This window comes from Muntiacus reevesi, chromosome 9 (genome assembly GCF_963930625.1).
Source record: "Muntiacus reevesi chromosome 9, mMunRee1.1, whole genome shotgun sequence".
Taxonomy (NCBI): domain Eukaryota; kingdom Metazoa; phylum Chordata; class Mammalia; order Artiodactyla; family Cervidae; genus Muntiacus; species Muntiacus reevesi.
In genome coordinates this window covers 922,201-938,115 of record NC_089257.1, presented here as the reverse complement: position 1 = coordinate 938,115, position 15,915 = coordinate 922,201, and the positions used below count along the sequence as shown (strand labels likewise).

The window sequence follows — 15,915 nt, the reverse complement described above, 5'->3', positions numbered from 1 at the left end:
GCATTCCTGTCTTGTCTAATTATTGAGTTCTTATCATGAAAGGATGTTGAATTTTGTCAAATCTAAACACTTCTGTCTAGTGTAATATTGGATATTATATGGATATAAGATAGAAGTTTTCCTTCCACCTGGAAACTGATTCAGACCCCTAATTTTTTCAGATAGAAACCATGAAAGTTATAAGCATACTCACCAGTTCATTCAGTCCTTTTGTTAATCTTTGTGAAGCCATCCGGTTTCTCATTAGAATACTAGGACATATCCAAATTGTAGGAATTCTATATAATTTCTAGGATATCTATATTAGTAACATTTGCCATACAGTATAACCTGAGACTTATCACTCATTTGACAATACTTCCCGTGTAATTACACATACTAAATGAACCTAATCAGGGGCCCTGTGAAGCACCCCAAAGTCAGCTGAAAGTCAAAAGTGCTTCATTAGAATTTGATTTAAGAAGATTTGTCAATAAATATCAAAGGGGTTTAGAACACTCAGTTAGATAGGGTCGAAGGTCATTGTGAATCTTATTTTATTTGGAAATGACCTATCTATTCAATAAACTTTCAACACTTGGTTTAGCACAACCCTAGAAATTCAAGTTACCCAAATGTGAAGAGACTATTTTAGACAGGCATTCCCAGAGCAAAATTATTCTTAACAGAGTTTATCTAAAATCTCTCTTATTTACATTTTCTTTCCTTAGAAGTTTCTTCACTCCAGTTACTTTCCTTGCTGAAAAATTTGTAACAGATGTGTTATATTAAACCTATGCATAATGCTTAATATTAATGACTCTTAGACATGTCTATATTTGTTAGATCAACAAGCAAACATTAATACTAGGCATTTAATACTGAATATTTCCCAGTTCACAAGAACCTGAAATTCATTTATGTTAATTTCTTTTGGCAGGTTGATTCTTTGCCACTTAGTCACCTGGGAAGCCTTTCATTGTCTTAAAATTATACTAAATAATGTCACTTCTAGAAAGGCACGGTTTCCAAGCAATGACTTAAAAACTTGCAGAACTATAAATTAGAAGCAAACACATTTAACATATTCCAAAATTTAGAGACGTTAGATGGTTAACTGATTGTTTTCCTCAATGAGAGTTTACAGAGGGGTTAAGATAGCATAAAGGCACTGTCTGCAGAAGAGCATAATTTTCGTAAGCATCTGCACACCTCAGCACGGGTGGGTATACGGGTAAAACCGACAATGCAAGTGCTGCTATTAAGCAACTGGATTAAGACAAATAAGCCTTGAGAAATACATCAGTTTCCAAATAGTCTGCCATGGTCACTTGTAAATGAACAACTAGACTGTTGACTTTACTCACATAAAGATTTATTTTTTCATTTCAAAAATTAGCAACTTGAATTGTGAACTTGTTTACTCATTATGATATTTCAGAACCAAACTCTAGCCAGCCTCCTGGAAAACACTTCTTGTTGTAGTTGGGGGAAGTCGTTCCCCAGGGGAGGAAATCGCTATGAATCTTCTTTGGGAAGCAGTTGCCTATAGTCCTTCTCTCTAAGAAACTGAAGAAGCTTCTCATTTTCATCATTTATTGAGCGTGCACATGGAGGGCTTAGTTGCTAAGACCTCTGTGCATTCTGCCTCTAATCCTGATAACTGTTCTCTGAGGCGGGCACTAGGATCTGAAATTTACAAATGAGGTAACTGAGCTCCTATTGTTTACCTCACTTCCTTTCGGAGCTCTTTCTACAGCTCCGAATTTAAACAAGAGTGTTGAAAGGAACCGGGTTTGGGGGTTTGCTTCCGCATAGCTCCTCCTTTCCCTCCTTCGCGGCACTTTCTGCCCCTCCTTCTTTCTTCAGTATTCTATTCGCAGTGGCGCTGCTTAATAAGAGGCAGGGAGGTCACAGCTTCTCCAGCCACTGTTTTCGCATTTCTTTATCATCCCGCTTGGTCTTCGCTATGTTCAGTCCCTTCCTGCAGTCCCCGGCCGTTCCTCCAGAAGCCCTGCTCCGGCCTCTATTGGCAGCTGTCGACTGGAAAAATATTCACAGCCTGAAAGCTGAGAGTTATGTTCTATTTGATAGGAATTTTTAGGACTTCAAGCCGGGGAGGCAGCGTCTCAAGGAACCCTGAGAGAACCGCTCCAAAGAGGCAGGCGGGAGGGGAAGAGGGGAAGCCACGTTCCGCAGAAGTTTGCAGCAAAGGGCAGGCAGTCTGCACGCCAGAAGGTGGTTGTTAATCAAAGGAGAGCCAGAGGCCTCAAGCCAAGGCCTTTAGCGCTTTTCCACGTGCGAGGAGAGGCGACCTGGGCCTACTGAAGTCACCCCTTCGGCGCGCCCTCCCCTCTCCGGGCCACCGGCCTCTGCCCCCGCCCTGAGCACGCCATCGGCGGCGGCTGCAGCCCGCTGACACCCGTGGCTCCCGCCTGGCAGGAGGCGCTCTGCCCTCGCGGCCGCCGAGCTCCTGCAGAGCGCTCCCGTGCGGGGCCCCTGCTCGCGGTGTAGCCCCTGTCCCAGGGCCCGAGCCCCTGCCCAAGCCGGCCCTCGGTGATGGCTTCGGGCCGCTTGCTCCTGCCCCTGGCCAGCTCCCCGCTTGGCTCCGGCTTCTGGAACTGGGACCTCGCCTAGGTGGCCGCGAGCTTCCTCTTTCTCCAGACCTCCCTGCCCAACCTGGGGGTCAGGGGCACCACCCCAGTCCCGCACCGTCGGTCGGTCCCGGGGCCTCCTTGGGGGTCGTGTTTGGGATCCTCCCTTCCTCCCTCTCGCTTTGCTCTAAGCTTCCCATCACCGACGTCAGGACATTTATTCATCTAGGGTGACAATTTGCCTTCTAAACAGGGATGCTTCTGAGGGGGGAAGGAGGTGAAAGTAAGGCCCCACAGGGAGAAGAGGCAGGCCCGTGACCTCGCTAGACCCAGAGCCTGAGTTCTGCACACAGCTCGACCCATCCCCGCGTGATGTTGGGAAAGCTGGCTGACATTTCTACGCCAGTTTTTGGTTGTTTAGTCACTCAGTCATGCCTGACTTTTTGCAATCCCGTGGACTGTAGCCCTCCAGGCTCCTCCGTCCATGGGGGTTCTCCAGGTGAGAACACTGGGGTGGGTTGCCATTTCCTCCTCCAGGGGATATTCTGCCTGACCCAGGGATAGAACCCACACCTCAAGCCCCCTTCTATGTCATCCTTTTCTATAAAATTGGGTTAATGGTAACCTAGAAGACCCAGGTATTGTGAAAAAGAAAGGAGTGAATCCATGTGAAGCACTGAGAACAGTGTCTGCTACCTAGTAATCATTAAATGCATTTAAACTACAATTGGCATCATTTTTACATCTATGTGTGTGAACTAATTAACCATTCTAAGCCTGCATGAACTGAGTGTGATAATGAATACATAAGCCCTCCCCACTCCAGACACTGAAGCTGCTCGGCAGCGTTTTGAGGGGCCTCCGAAGAGCTCTAGTCCTTTCTGTCTCAACACAGAAAGAATTCAGTGAGCGCAAAGTGACAGATAAGTCATTTATTAGAATAGGGCACGTATGAGGTTTAAAGCAGGCGAGTGACAGGGAGCTGCACCCTGAGAACTTTAATGGGCTACAATTTTTACCACCAACGGACAGATGGAGAGGGGAAAAGAGCCTCTTTCTTCCTCCTTCTTGAGTCGATGTCACACTTCCATCATCGGCTCCCCCTCCAGGCTGGGCCAGAGAGTTTTCTCGTCCCTACGTGGTCAGGCTAGACAGTCATGGCACCACGGAGAAGTTATTTCAGGTCTTGGTATAATGAGCCTCTGTCACTTTGAAACGCCACCTTTCCATAAATTATTGCTTTTTCTGTGTGCAGAGAGCTTGTCTTCGGGATCCTAACTTACCGAGCTCGCTGGGCAGGATGTGGGTCTCAGGCCGCCACTGTTTTACTGTTTGAGGGCACGTCTTAGGCTTCTGTTTCACGCTTTTGTTGCCAAGCAAGCCTGCTTGGTTCTGTGGTTAAGCAAACCTACTTTCTTGAGTAATCATTACCTTACGGGTCTCCCTTATTTTTTCTATTTGCAATCCCCTCTGGGGGTTGAGTATTGAATCACCTACCCCATCAACACTACTCCTATAATCTGATTTTGCCTCTTGTTCAGTTGCTGTCATGTCCAACTCTGAGATCCCATGGACTGCAGCACGCCAGGCTTCCCTGTCCTTCACTATCTCCCAGAGTTTGCTCAAATTCATGCCCGCTGAGTCGGTGATGTCTCTTCTTACTATGCAAACAACTGTCCTCCCGCCAATCCTCAAACCTTCCCACCCATCTGCCCATGTCTCTGCTGGTGTTTCTGGTTCTAGTAATGTATTAAGCAACATCTCACAGCTGGAAGACAGTTAGGACCCGTGTCCTAATCAACACTCACCCTTCAGGAAAGCACAGTGAAATCCAAGGGGCCACAGACCCAGATGTGGATTGCACGCTCTGCAGGCCACCAACAAAGTACTGGCAAAATGCTGACTCCTCTAAAGTGTGGTGTAACGCGAAGTCTTGCGTCAAGCCCGAGCTAAAAGAGGCTGCTGTTTTCCGGGAAGGGTGCCATAAGCGATCTCTATTGAGTGTCTCCTGCTTGTAATGAGATGCGCTTGAGAGAAAACAGTTTGACCCAGGTCTGAAGCCTCCAAGGTAAATACTATAGATGCCCTCTCGTTGTGTTCATGTGCTTCTTCTCTGCATCTGCGTCTCTGTTACTGTTTTGCAAAGCGATAGCTAGTGAGAACCTACTTGTAGCCCAGGGAACTCAGTGCTCTGTGGTGAAGGAAATCCAAAAAGAGGGGATGTATGTACACAAATAGCTGATTCTCTGCGCTGTGCCGTAGAAACTAACACAGCATTGTAAGCAACGATCCTCCAACAAAAGTTAATAAAAAAAGAGGTTCCCTCTCCATAGGAAGTATACTTTATTTATTGTCTGTCAAAGTTGCTACCCAGTGGGGTGCTCAGAATGTCTTCAGGGTCTTTTGCTTGGTTGCTAAACATTTAACTGTGAGGATGCCTTCCCCTTAGAATGTGACTGTTACTGTGATGCCATAGTAAAAAAGTGCTGCATAATTATGCAGCTATTTCTTTGGGAAAATGTATGCATGGACACACGTGCTTTGTCTGTGTTTGTGATCAGCTGTGTCCACCTCTTTGCGACCCCATGGAATGCAACCCGCCAGGCTCCTCTGTCCATGGGAGTTTTCAAGCAAGAATACTGGAGTGGGTTGTCATTTCCTCCTCTAGGGGCATCTTCCTGACCCAGGGATCAAGCCCACGTCTCCTGAACCTCCTGCATGGGCAGGCGGATTCTTTACCACTGTGCCACGTGGGAACCCACACTGCATATGTTTCAGCAAGGCAAATATTATATCTAAAGTATATACTTATTTCCCAATGGAAATTTTTTAATGCAATGTGTTTTGAATGAATTTAATGAAATGTTTTAATGCAATGGACTTTGCAATGTTAATATGAAATTAAAATTATGTCCATTTTACAGTTGTGAAAACTGAGATTCCCACTATGGGGTCGTACAACTAGTAAGTAGTCAAATTTGGATTTGCACCTGGCTTTCCCATGGTATTTAAACTCTGTCCATTGTGCTTTATTCCATATATTGCTACATAAAGCAATGACTTTAAAAGTGTTGAACATTAAAGCGGATATCTCAAGTAGAATCTGAACTCACTTACGAGCTTTTTAAGTTTGAGAAAGTTGTGTAAGCTGTCTATGCCTCAGTTTTCTCATTTTTAAAATGGGGATAACAGTGTTGCAACATGAAGCTGTTGACGGGATTAAATACGTTACTAAAGTCACAGAAACTAGAAGAGCTTGGCACAGAGCAGTGAGCATTCAATAAATGCCACCTGTTATTATTCTAGACTGTGACTAATGTTAGCCTCCTCCCGTGAGAGATCACTGCTCAGTGAGACCGTGTCATATGTGGATGCCCTGGACTGAAGAGAGGCAGGACCACATAATACACGCATGCACCTAAAAGAGAGAGAGGGACCGTCTGTAGCGCTCCGGAGTGGGGTGCTGCACCCAGGCCTAGTATAACGGTCTGACGATGCCTACTGCTTCAACATCAAATGGGATAAACAAGGCAAAACCTCTGCCCTGTTGGTGCAGAGTTGTTTTGATTTCTAGACAAAATGGAACCCTTTGGTTGAACTGAAAACAGAAAGCCATTATTAGTTAGCAATAAAAGGGAAAACAGAAACACTTTGGGTTTCTTTTCTCTGACAGCCACCAAGACCCCAGATGGCCTCCCAAGAAGTTGATCGGACAGAGCCGGGGGCAGCCTGCGCTGGCGATGCCCCAGGAAGCCAGTGGGGTGCCGCGGGGGAGGACAGCTCTGCCTACCGGCCCCTCGGCAGCTCACAGAACCACCCGGAGGTGCTGCAGGTTCTCGGGGTGAGTCAGCCTCAGGTAACACATTTCTGTAAGGTGGAAGGCGACAACCATGGCATGGGGAACCTCGGTTATGTCTCTATGGGGATTTCTGAGCTACTCTTCGCTGGATCGATAATGTGCTTTAAGGGAAGACGCGAGCATCCTTTAAACCTGAGAGTGGAAACGCAGAGGCATAATCTCACAGTGGGAGACACCCTATCACTGCTGGAGAATGGAGGTCGCTGTACTGTGGCCCCAGGGCAGGCGGGGAGGCTAGTTTCACAGTCTGTCACCTCCTTCACGCTGTGGTTTGCCGGAGGGCTCTGTGAGGATGCACACGGTGGGCTGGGCAGAGAGGGCGATGAGGTCTTGCCATCGGATCAGTGGGCATTGCAGGAACAGAAGCCTTCCAGAGCAGACCTCGCCCAGTTAATCTGGCTTCAGTTTTGGGCCATTTCAAGCTCTGATATCTCCTTTTTGAGGAAAATTAAAGTGATCTCTTCTCCAGATACCATATGATATCATGTACGTGTGGGATCTAAAACATGACACGAATGAGCTTATCTACGAAACAGCAGCAGACACGACAGATTTGTGACTGACAGGGGTGGGAGCTGGGGAGGGATGAATTGGGAGTTGGGATGAGCAGATGCAAACTATTATGCTAATACATATGTAGGAGGGGTAAAGAGGGTCCTACAGCAGAGCACGGGGTCTGTGTTCAATACCCTGTAGTAAACCAAATGGGAAAGAGGAAATAAAATAAACAAGGCGATCTCTCCCCAGTGTGGGCTGGCATGTGATCATTGACGCTTTCTCTTTTTCCCTCCTTTCGCAGGCTGTCCAGATCCTGAATGCAGCAGTAATTCTGGCTCTGGGTGCCTTCATTCATTCCTTAACAAACTTTTCCCAACCCACTGGTTACTTCTTTTTCTCGATTGTTTACACAGGTTATTCCACATGGGGGGCTATATTTGTGAGTATTCAAATTCCACTGATTGCATATCATTTCTTCGCTACCACTACTAGAAATGTACTTTGACAGCTTTTCCCTCAAATTTTAGGAGTGGCTTGGTAAATGTGAGATTTTTGAGGCAAAGAATAGATCGGAGTTTTGAGAAAGCCATGAACATGTAGAGAATTTCATTGATCAAAATTAGACTCATAGAAATAATAGTAGATCAAAATGCTAATTTAAACATTAGGCGATATGTCCATATAGACATTTAGATGTATAAAAGTTTTTTTGGAACACCTAGTCCAATAAATCAAACACATTATCTGAAGCTTGGGTAAGAATATGAGAATGATATTAAATATACATGCATGTGTAAATAAATATTATTTACATTTAATGTAAACACAAGCATAAAGATAATCATATTACATTGAATATGTGTATTGTTGTATGTAAAACCCGGCATACCCATATAACCTGTAAAAGGCCAGATACAAAACAAAATGAAAGTCTTACACATTTATGCAAAATTTAAACTCATTTAAAATTGTACTTGTATAAATAATGAGCAAAATCAAGTGTAATTTTGTGTCCTAGAATGTGAATTTGAGAAGTTTTGTACAACTGCTGCTAGTTATCTGATAATTAAGAGTTCATGTTCCTTTCTCTGCTTCACGTCCTATTTTCACACAGTTTCTTGTTTCGGGAATTTTAGCTTTCTCAGCCGGGAAAAAACCCACAAAAACCCTGGTAAGTGGCCGTTCGGCCTCTTTCTCTGTGCTCACAGGGGCAGAACAAGTCGCCCGTTAGCAGTGGGAGAGCAGAGGCTGGGGAGCCCGGCGGAGACCCTGAGTCTTGGGTGGAGCATCTCGGGTTACCTAGGCTACCGTCGGGCGTGTGAACGCCTCTCCATGGCTGTTTGTGGAGATGAGCTGTGGCCGCAGGAACCGGCGTGTGCTGTCTGTGTGAAGCAGCGGCTTCTTCTCTTGCAGCTGGAGAGCAGCTTTGGGATGCACATTGCCAGCGCCACCAATGCTGTAGTCGGGACCGTTTTTCTCTCAATGAATTTATTTGCTAACAAGCCGTTACTCAAGGGCTGTCAGTCTTCCCAGCCACCTGACTTGTGCATTTACATGGAAGCCTCTTCAAGCGTATGTCTTTTAAAATTATGTATAATTATGAAGAACTTCAATAACCAAAGTATAGAGGAGCTAACTAATGTATCAGGCACCATGCTGCCTGGATGTGCATCTTGGTTCTGCCACTTAGGAGCTTTGCCTTGAAGGAGCAAATAAGATAACCTCTTTGTGTTTCAGTTTTACCGTCACTGAAATGAGGATAGTAATAGATTAAATTATTACATGTATTATATGTAAAGATTGTATGAATTAATATTTGATGAGCAATTAACACAATGCATACTGTATTAGATTATTATTTGATACTGCTGCTACTGCTGGTGGGCTTTCCAGGGGGTACCTGCGGTAAAGAACCCACCAGTCAATTCAGGAGATGTGAGATGCAGGTTTGACCCCTGGGTTGGGAAGCCCCTGGGGGAGGGCATGGCACCTCACTCCAGCCTTCTTGCCTAGAGAATCCCATGAACAGAGGAGCCTGGCGGGCTACCGTTCATAGGGTTGCAAAGATGCAGACAGGACTGAAGCGACTTAGCATGCATGCACACAGTGCTACTGACACTGTTACGTTCCCCAGAGAGATTACATGTTTAAAGTTTTATTTCACAGTTTTCCTAATGGAACTAACTTGGGAGATTTACAATTTTCCCTGTGGTCTGGAATTTTCAAATAGTGACTCACTGAAGCTTTGAATGACTTTACTTTTGAGTTTATTTGAATGTGGTATTTTAAAAGGGAAAATTTTTAATAGCCTTTCCAAAGTATTTTTTTGGTATGTGTTTACGTGTTCTCCCTCATCCACAATCAAGTGAGAAATTAATATTTTCCTCCAAATTTTTACTTTCCCATGATTTGTGAACTGTTTTTTACTGACTTACTCTTCCTGTTTGCTGATAATACTCATGGAAGTCTGAGTCCTAACTTTCTGCATTATATTTTTAATAATCTAAGTTTGTATTTGTATGGGTTTGATTTTGTGGGTATGTGTGGATTCTGGAAGTATTTTCTCTCCAGAGGGATTGGCATTTATTTCTTCCAGGTGCCTCAGTGATGGTAGAAGGATCACTAGTCCAGCAATTTTGTGTTTCACTTTTCAGCTTACTATTTTAATTTGTAGGAATACTGTAAATGCCTAACCCTCTAGGAAGTACAATTAAAGAACTGATGAAAGGGTCCCTTTTGTCCTTTTTCCTAAGCTGCCTGTACATCTCCTGGGTTTGGTAGATGTTAATGGTAATGTCAGCACTTTTTCCCTCTAGAGCTGTTTCACAGGGGTTGATACGGAAGTACGATATGTCTCTCTTTCCAGGAAAAAGGTTTACATGCTTTTAGATGGACCTTGTGTCTCATGTAGAGTGTTGGGTGTGGCAATGTATTAAATCTAATGTGTGATTCACTTTGACCTGTTTTATGGAGGGTAGGTGTTATAGTTCGGTTTCCTGCTGGCCTTTCTTTTTTCTCTGAACGTTTCTACTGGATTTAATGTGCGGCATCACATCCCCCAGGGTCTTGTGTCACTGATGCTGGTCCTGACCTTGCTGGAACTGTGCATAGCCTGCTCTGTTGCAGTCCTGTGGCTCAAAGCAAATTGCTGTCATTTAAGAAAGGTGGGTTTGTTTAAATGACTTACAATTCACATGATCTTCTCCCTCCCTCTAGGGTTTGAGATTGTCCCTGACTTCTGGAACTGGAGAGAAACTGTCATACGATAATGACTTGTGGGGTTCCTGGAGTTATAGCTCGTACAAATGTTAGACTTGGCATGAAGGTTGGAAAAGAATTCTAACCTAAAAATACAAGAGGAAGCAGTGTATCTCATCTTTCACAGCATACATTTTTTTAAATTAATTTTTTAAAATTAATTTTTACTTTTTATATAATGTTTAAAGATGACATTCATTTTATAGCTGTTGCAAAATATTGGCTATATTCCCTGAGCTGTATAATTCATCCTTGAGCCTCTATTACACCCAAGAGTTTGTACCTCCCACTCCCTCACCTCTGTCTAACCTGTCCTTCCCTCCCCACTGACAACCACTAGTTTGTTCTCTACATCTGTGAGTCTGCTTCTTGGTTTCTTATTTTCATCTGTTTGCTGTATTTCCTAGATTCCACGTATGTGATATCATGCAGCATTATCCGTCTCTGTCTGACTTATCTCACTTAGCATGATGTCCTCCAATTCCATCCATGTGGCTGCAAAATGGCAAAATTTTATTCCTTTTTATGGTCGAGTAGTATTCTAGTGAATATATCAATACCGTATGTAAGTATCTGTGGGTGTGAATATAGCCATATGAATATCGCTGCATGCTCTCTCTCCATTCCTCTGCTGATGGACACTCATGTAGCTTCCACATCTTGGCAATTGTAAATGATGCTGCTGTGAGCATCAGAGTGCATGTATCTCTTTGAATTAGCATTTTGGGTTTTGGGGGCTGTATACGCAGGACTGGAACTGCTGAGTCATGGTGGGTCGGTTTTTATTTCTTTGAGAAACCTCCATACTGTTTTCCACCAGTTTACCTTCCCAGCAACAGTGGAGGGTGTAGGAGGGTTCCCCTTTCTCCACATCCTCATCTACATTTGTTACTTGCAGACTTTTTGATAATAGTCATTCTGACAGGCGTGAGGTGATATCTCGTTGTGGTTACGATTTGCATGTCCGTGATGATTAGTGATGCTGAGTATCTTTCCACGTGCCTGTTGGTCATTTGTATTTCCTGTTTGGAAAAATGTCTACACAGTTATTCTGCCCATTTCTTAGTGTTGTTTTATTTTCTTTTGATGTTGACTTGTATGAGCTATTTATACATGTTGGATATTGATTCCTTATTGGTCATATCATTTCTAAACAGGAGCATACGTGTTTCACATGGATAGAATTAAATTATTACTTTTTAAACTTGTTACTTTCTAGTTATATTTCCAGGAAAAACCACAAATTCTTTCTGGATTTTAGCTATCTTAATTGTAAAATGAAATGTTCTTGTCCATTTTTTTTCCTAAAACGTTTTATTTTGCGTTGGCATATAGCCAGTTAACAATGTGATAGTCTGAGGTGAATAGTGAAAGGACTCAGCCAACATATACTGTTTTTGTTCATTTCTAATGCTTGCTGTAAGGACTATGTATGTAATATTTGAATACAGTGATAATCAGTGAATGAGTATTGTTGTCATTGATCATGATGATAATAGGAAGGAATGGAAGGAGAGGGCCGTGTTGATCTTGTTCCTGGAATTTGATGTTGTTTTACTTTCCAGGCAACTTCCTCCTTTCCCGATCCTGGGGAATCAAGAATGGCTCCTAATGAAAGCAAGGCAATTCAGTCTTAAATCTCCAGTGAGTCGTGCTCCATCCAGGAACTCAAGAGAACACGAGCCTATGAACCACATCTCTGCTATCGTGGTGCCCGTCGTGAGAAACTTGGACATTCAACTCAGTCCTTTCTGTCCTGACTGTAAACTCCCTCAAAAGTCTGGGAATGGCAGGACACCTGTGCTTCTCTAGGCATCCTTTCTGTTGTAACTGCTATGGTGACCACGCTAAAATTGTTCCCAGAAATCAGCTCTCTTTCTTCTTACCTGCCTGCTTCATTGTCTTCTAAGGTTTAAAAAAGGCAGGGAAAACACTTCCTATTTCCTATATTTCCTATATTCTATATTCCTATATAGAATATTTCCTATATTCTATAGGAATAGAATTATTCCTATTCCTATATTTCCTATTTCCTAATTCTTTCTAAACTCCAACTTCCAACCACCCAGTGAGAAGGAAAAATGAGTGAGATGTTTTTCCATTACAGAAAAATGCTTCTTGACTTTAGTTGACACCAGCATTGCAAAAACTGCCCCAAAAAATCACCAAAATAACATTAAGATAAATTTTTACTATATTTGAGGTAGAAGGGTCAAGTCTTGAAGTCTTTTTTTTTTTTTTTCAATGAGCTGCTAAAATTCACACATGTCTGGATACAAAAATGATGCCTTAGATGGGGATCTTTGAGAGCAAAATCAATATTTGTCCTTCAAAGGACAGTGAGAATCTGTAATGCAGAGAAGAAAGAATTAAGGCTTTAGAATCTTACAAACCTGAGTGCAAATTCTGATACTGTGTGAACTTAATCTCTCTGATCTATTTTTTTCTCATCTGTAAAATAGGTATTACAGTACCAATTATCTTATTCATTGTTATGTAGATTAAGTAAAAATAAAGCAGATGTGAAAATAGAATCACAGCTATTTGATAGCGATGCTGGTGGTGGGGGTGGTCTTTTTGTGCTGTGAAGGCTGAGGTGGGTGGTGGTCAGATAGGCGTCATTAAAGATGGCAGAAACCCTCTCACTTCCATTGTGGCTCCTCCCATTCCCTCCAGTGACATCCATGACCATCTTCTCAGGTAGCAATTTGGTGTTCTTTTTGATATCTCTGGCTCCAGATTTGTATATCTACTGCTGATGGACTTATATTTCTGCTTTATAAATTAATTTTCCTCCCTTGAGAGGGAACTGAGCCATCCTCAGTGTCCATCAAGTCACACCTATAAGGTTCTTTTAGCTCCCTGTTTGCCATATGTGCAAAGATTTTTCCGTAGTCTTCTCTACTAACAATTCTTGCCTCTCCAGATAATACATATATGTAAAATATACATAATTTATGAAGAAATGCATACATACACATTAAATATCATTTGTTTCTTTTTTCAATCCATTGAACAATTATCCGGAAAGTGCCATGTGCTCTGCATACAATAGCCAGTGAGCCACAGTCCCTGTTCTCTAGTTCCTCTTTGTGGGAGATACAGACCCACAGGAACATACCATTATAACATGGAGCCCTAAGGGCTGTGATAGGAAGAGTGTAGGAATCTTTGGAAGCTCATAGAAAGAGTTTCTAATCCAGGTTAAAGAGATGAAAGTGACAATTTTGGGGAGTAGACATTTCTCCTAAACTGAGATTTTTTTTTTTTTCAGAACCATTAAAAATTTTATTTACTTATTTGGCTGTGCTGGGTATTCGTTTTAGCATGTGAGATCTTTAGTTGTGGCATAGGAAGTCTTGGCTCATGGGATCTACTTCCCTGACGAGGGATCGAACCCAGGTCCCCTGCATTGGGAAGGTGGAGTCTTGGCCACTGGGCCTCCAGGGAGGTCCCCTAAACTGAGATCCTAAAGATGATTGGGAGTTCGCATGATGAAGGGAAAAAGAAAGAAGCTGGACATATGCAAAAGCCTCTAAGCAGGAGACAATTGGGGATATTCGGGGAACAAACCAGAGGCTTTAGTGTGTCTGACTTTGATGCGTGAGGGGCAGATGCAAGACCTCAGTTTGGACAGAGAAGTGTGTGCCTTGCCGGAGACGAGACAGGCAGCAAGAAAGGCGCTGTGCATGCCCCTGCACACAGCACCATCCGAGGGAAGGCCAGCCCCCAGGCACGTCTCCAGGCGGACCTGTGGGCGCACTGTTGCCTTCACCCCGGGGAAGGAATGCGCTTGCCCCTTCCTCAGGGCGAGAGCAGGCAGGGGCCTTTGTTCTCTCTCCCCTCTGCGGCAGCGGGCCCCAGGAAAGCCTTCCTGAACGAGAAACAGAGCAGCTGAAACCGATGCTTCGCTGTTGAGCTGGCTCGCGTGGCCTTGAGAGCGCTGACTTTCGGTGAGATGAGCACAGCTGCTGGCGTGGAGCAGGCTGCGGTGAAACTGCGCACATCACGTGCGTGTGTCTTGGTCACTCACCGGTGTCCGCCTCTTGGCGAGCCAGTGCGCTGCAGCCCGCCAGGCTCCTCTGCCCATGGCAGCTCCAGCCAAGAACACTGGAGTGGGTGTCATTCCCTCCTCCAGGGGGGCTTCCTGACCCAGGCATTGAAGATCCTGCATTGCAGGTGGACTCCTTGCTGCCCAGGGCCAAGTTCCACCCACCAACCCTAGAAAGCCAGTTGTTACATATTTACCAACACAACAATGAACAAAGACGGACAGGTCATGTACTTACTTGGAATTTAGGAATATCATTGCAGTCGCAATGCAGAGTGATTTGGAAGGAGTAAAGAGAAGAAGGTTGGTGAGGAGTCTGATACAGTGAACTGAACCATTGGTGAATAGACCAGTGGAAGGAAAGGTATTTACAGTAACATTCGTATTATCATTTTTCATTAATTCTACATTTCCTATTATGAAGTTCTAAAATATGTTACAACTTTGATTTAAAAATCATATACAAACCAAACCATTGGTGAATAGATTTCAGTGCAAGGAAAGGTATTTACAGTGACATTTGTATTATCATTTTTCATTAATTCTACGTTTCCTATTATAAAGGTCTAAAATATTTTGCAACTTTGATTTAAAAATCATAGACCGATTTGGTGGGAATTGAAATATTACTATTATTAATATATTAAATGGTATCATTTATATTTTGCTCTTCAGGTCTTATTTTATTCTTTTTGATTACATAATATTTTCCTTTATCTTGTTCATCTTTACATCTTGCTCTTATTTACGTCTACAAATGAAAGCAATTTCATTTCTTTTTTTAAAGGTCAGTATAGGGCCTGCCTGGTGGCTCAGTGGTAAAGAATCCGCCTGCCGGTGTAGGAGACGCTGTTTGATCCCTGGTCCGGGACGACCCCACATGCCACAGAGCAACTAAGCCCACGTTTCACAACTACTGAGTCTGCGAGCCACAAACAGTGAGGCCAAAGCCACAACTACTGAAGCGCAAGTGCCCACGCTCTGCAACAAGAGACGCCTCTGCAGTGACTGATCCACACCGCAACTGGAGAATGGTCCTCACTCACCGCAGCTGGAGAAACACCCTTGCAGTAACAAAGACCCAGCGGAGCCAAAAATAAATAAAAGTATAAGTTATAAAAAAGATCAATATCTGTACTCACACTTTTTTCTCTCATTGAATTGGCGTGTATAACGTCTGTGACATTGAAAAGAGGAAGAAATTTGCTCTTTGACCCCTATCCTTGTTTGCTCTTCAGCATGTGTGCACGTGCGTGTGTGCGTGCGTCTATGTCTGTGTGTGTGTGTGTGTGTGTGTGTGTCTGTGTCTGTGTGTGTGTCTGTGTGTGTGTGTCAGAGAGAGAGAGAGAGACTGGGATACCTTTGGGAGTGTCAGAAAATACCCTGAAGAGATAGCAATTTTCAATTCACAATATGTAAATTCGTGCATATTTAACTGACCTGAGCATTCAGTTTGAGAAAACAATTGTCCAGATGGGATCTGAAAGCAAATTTCTTTGGAGTTTGGGAAAATAAACCGAGTGTATATCAGAGAGAAGAAATTTTGCTTGTCAAAGAGGAAGCCGGATGATGAGTGAGTGAAGAGTGGGGACAGATGTGCCTCCAGAAGGAGGAAACACATGCGGTGGGAGGAATGCTAGCACTGTTATCTCCTTCAGGCAGAAGCATGGTTAAAA

The 15,915-nt window shown here is 43.5% G+C and overlaps 1 protein-coding gene across 1 annotated transcript; it reads left to right on the top strand.

Annotated features, from left to right (window-relative positions):
• Positions 1–6,261: 6,261 nt before the first annotated feature.
• Positions 6,262–14,086, top strand: MS4A3 (membrane spanning 4-domains A3). The gene is made up of 6 exons (XM_065944711.1): positions 6,262–6,414; positions 7,232–7,369; positions 8,045–8,101; positions 8,344–8,502; positions 9,993–10,094; positions 13,997–14,086. Exons 1-6 carry the CDS (start codon positions 6,262–6,264, stop codon positions 14,084–14,086), a joined length of 699 nt encoding a protein of 232 aa, XP_065800783.1.
• Positions 14,087–15,915: the final 1,829 nt, after the last annotated feature.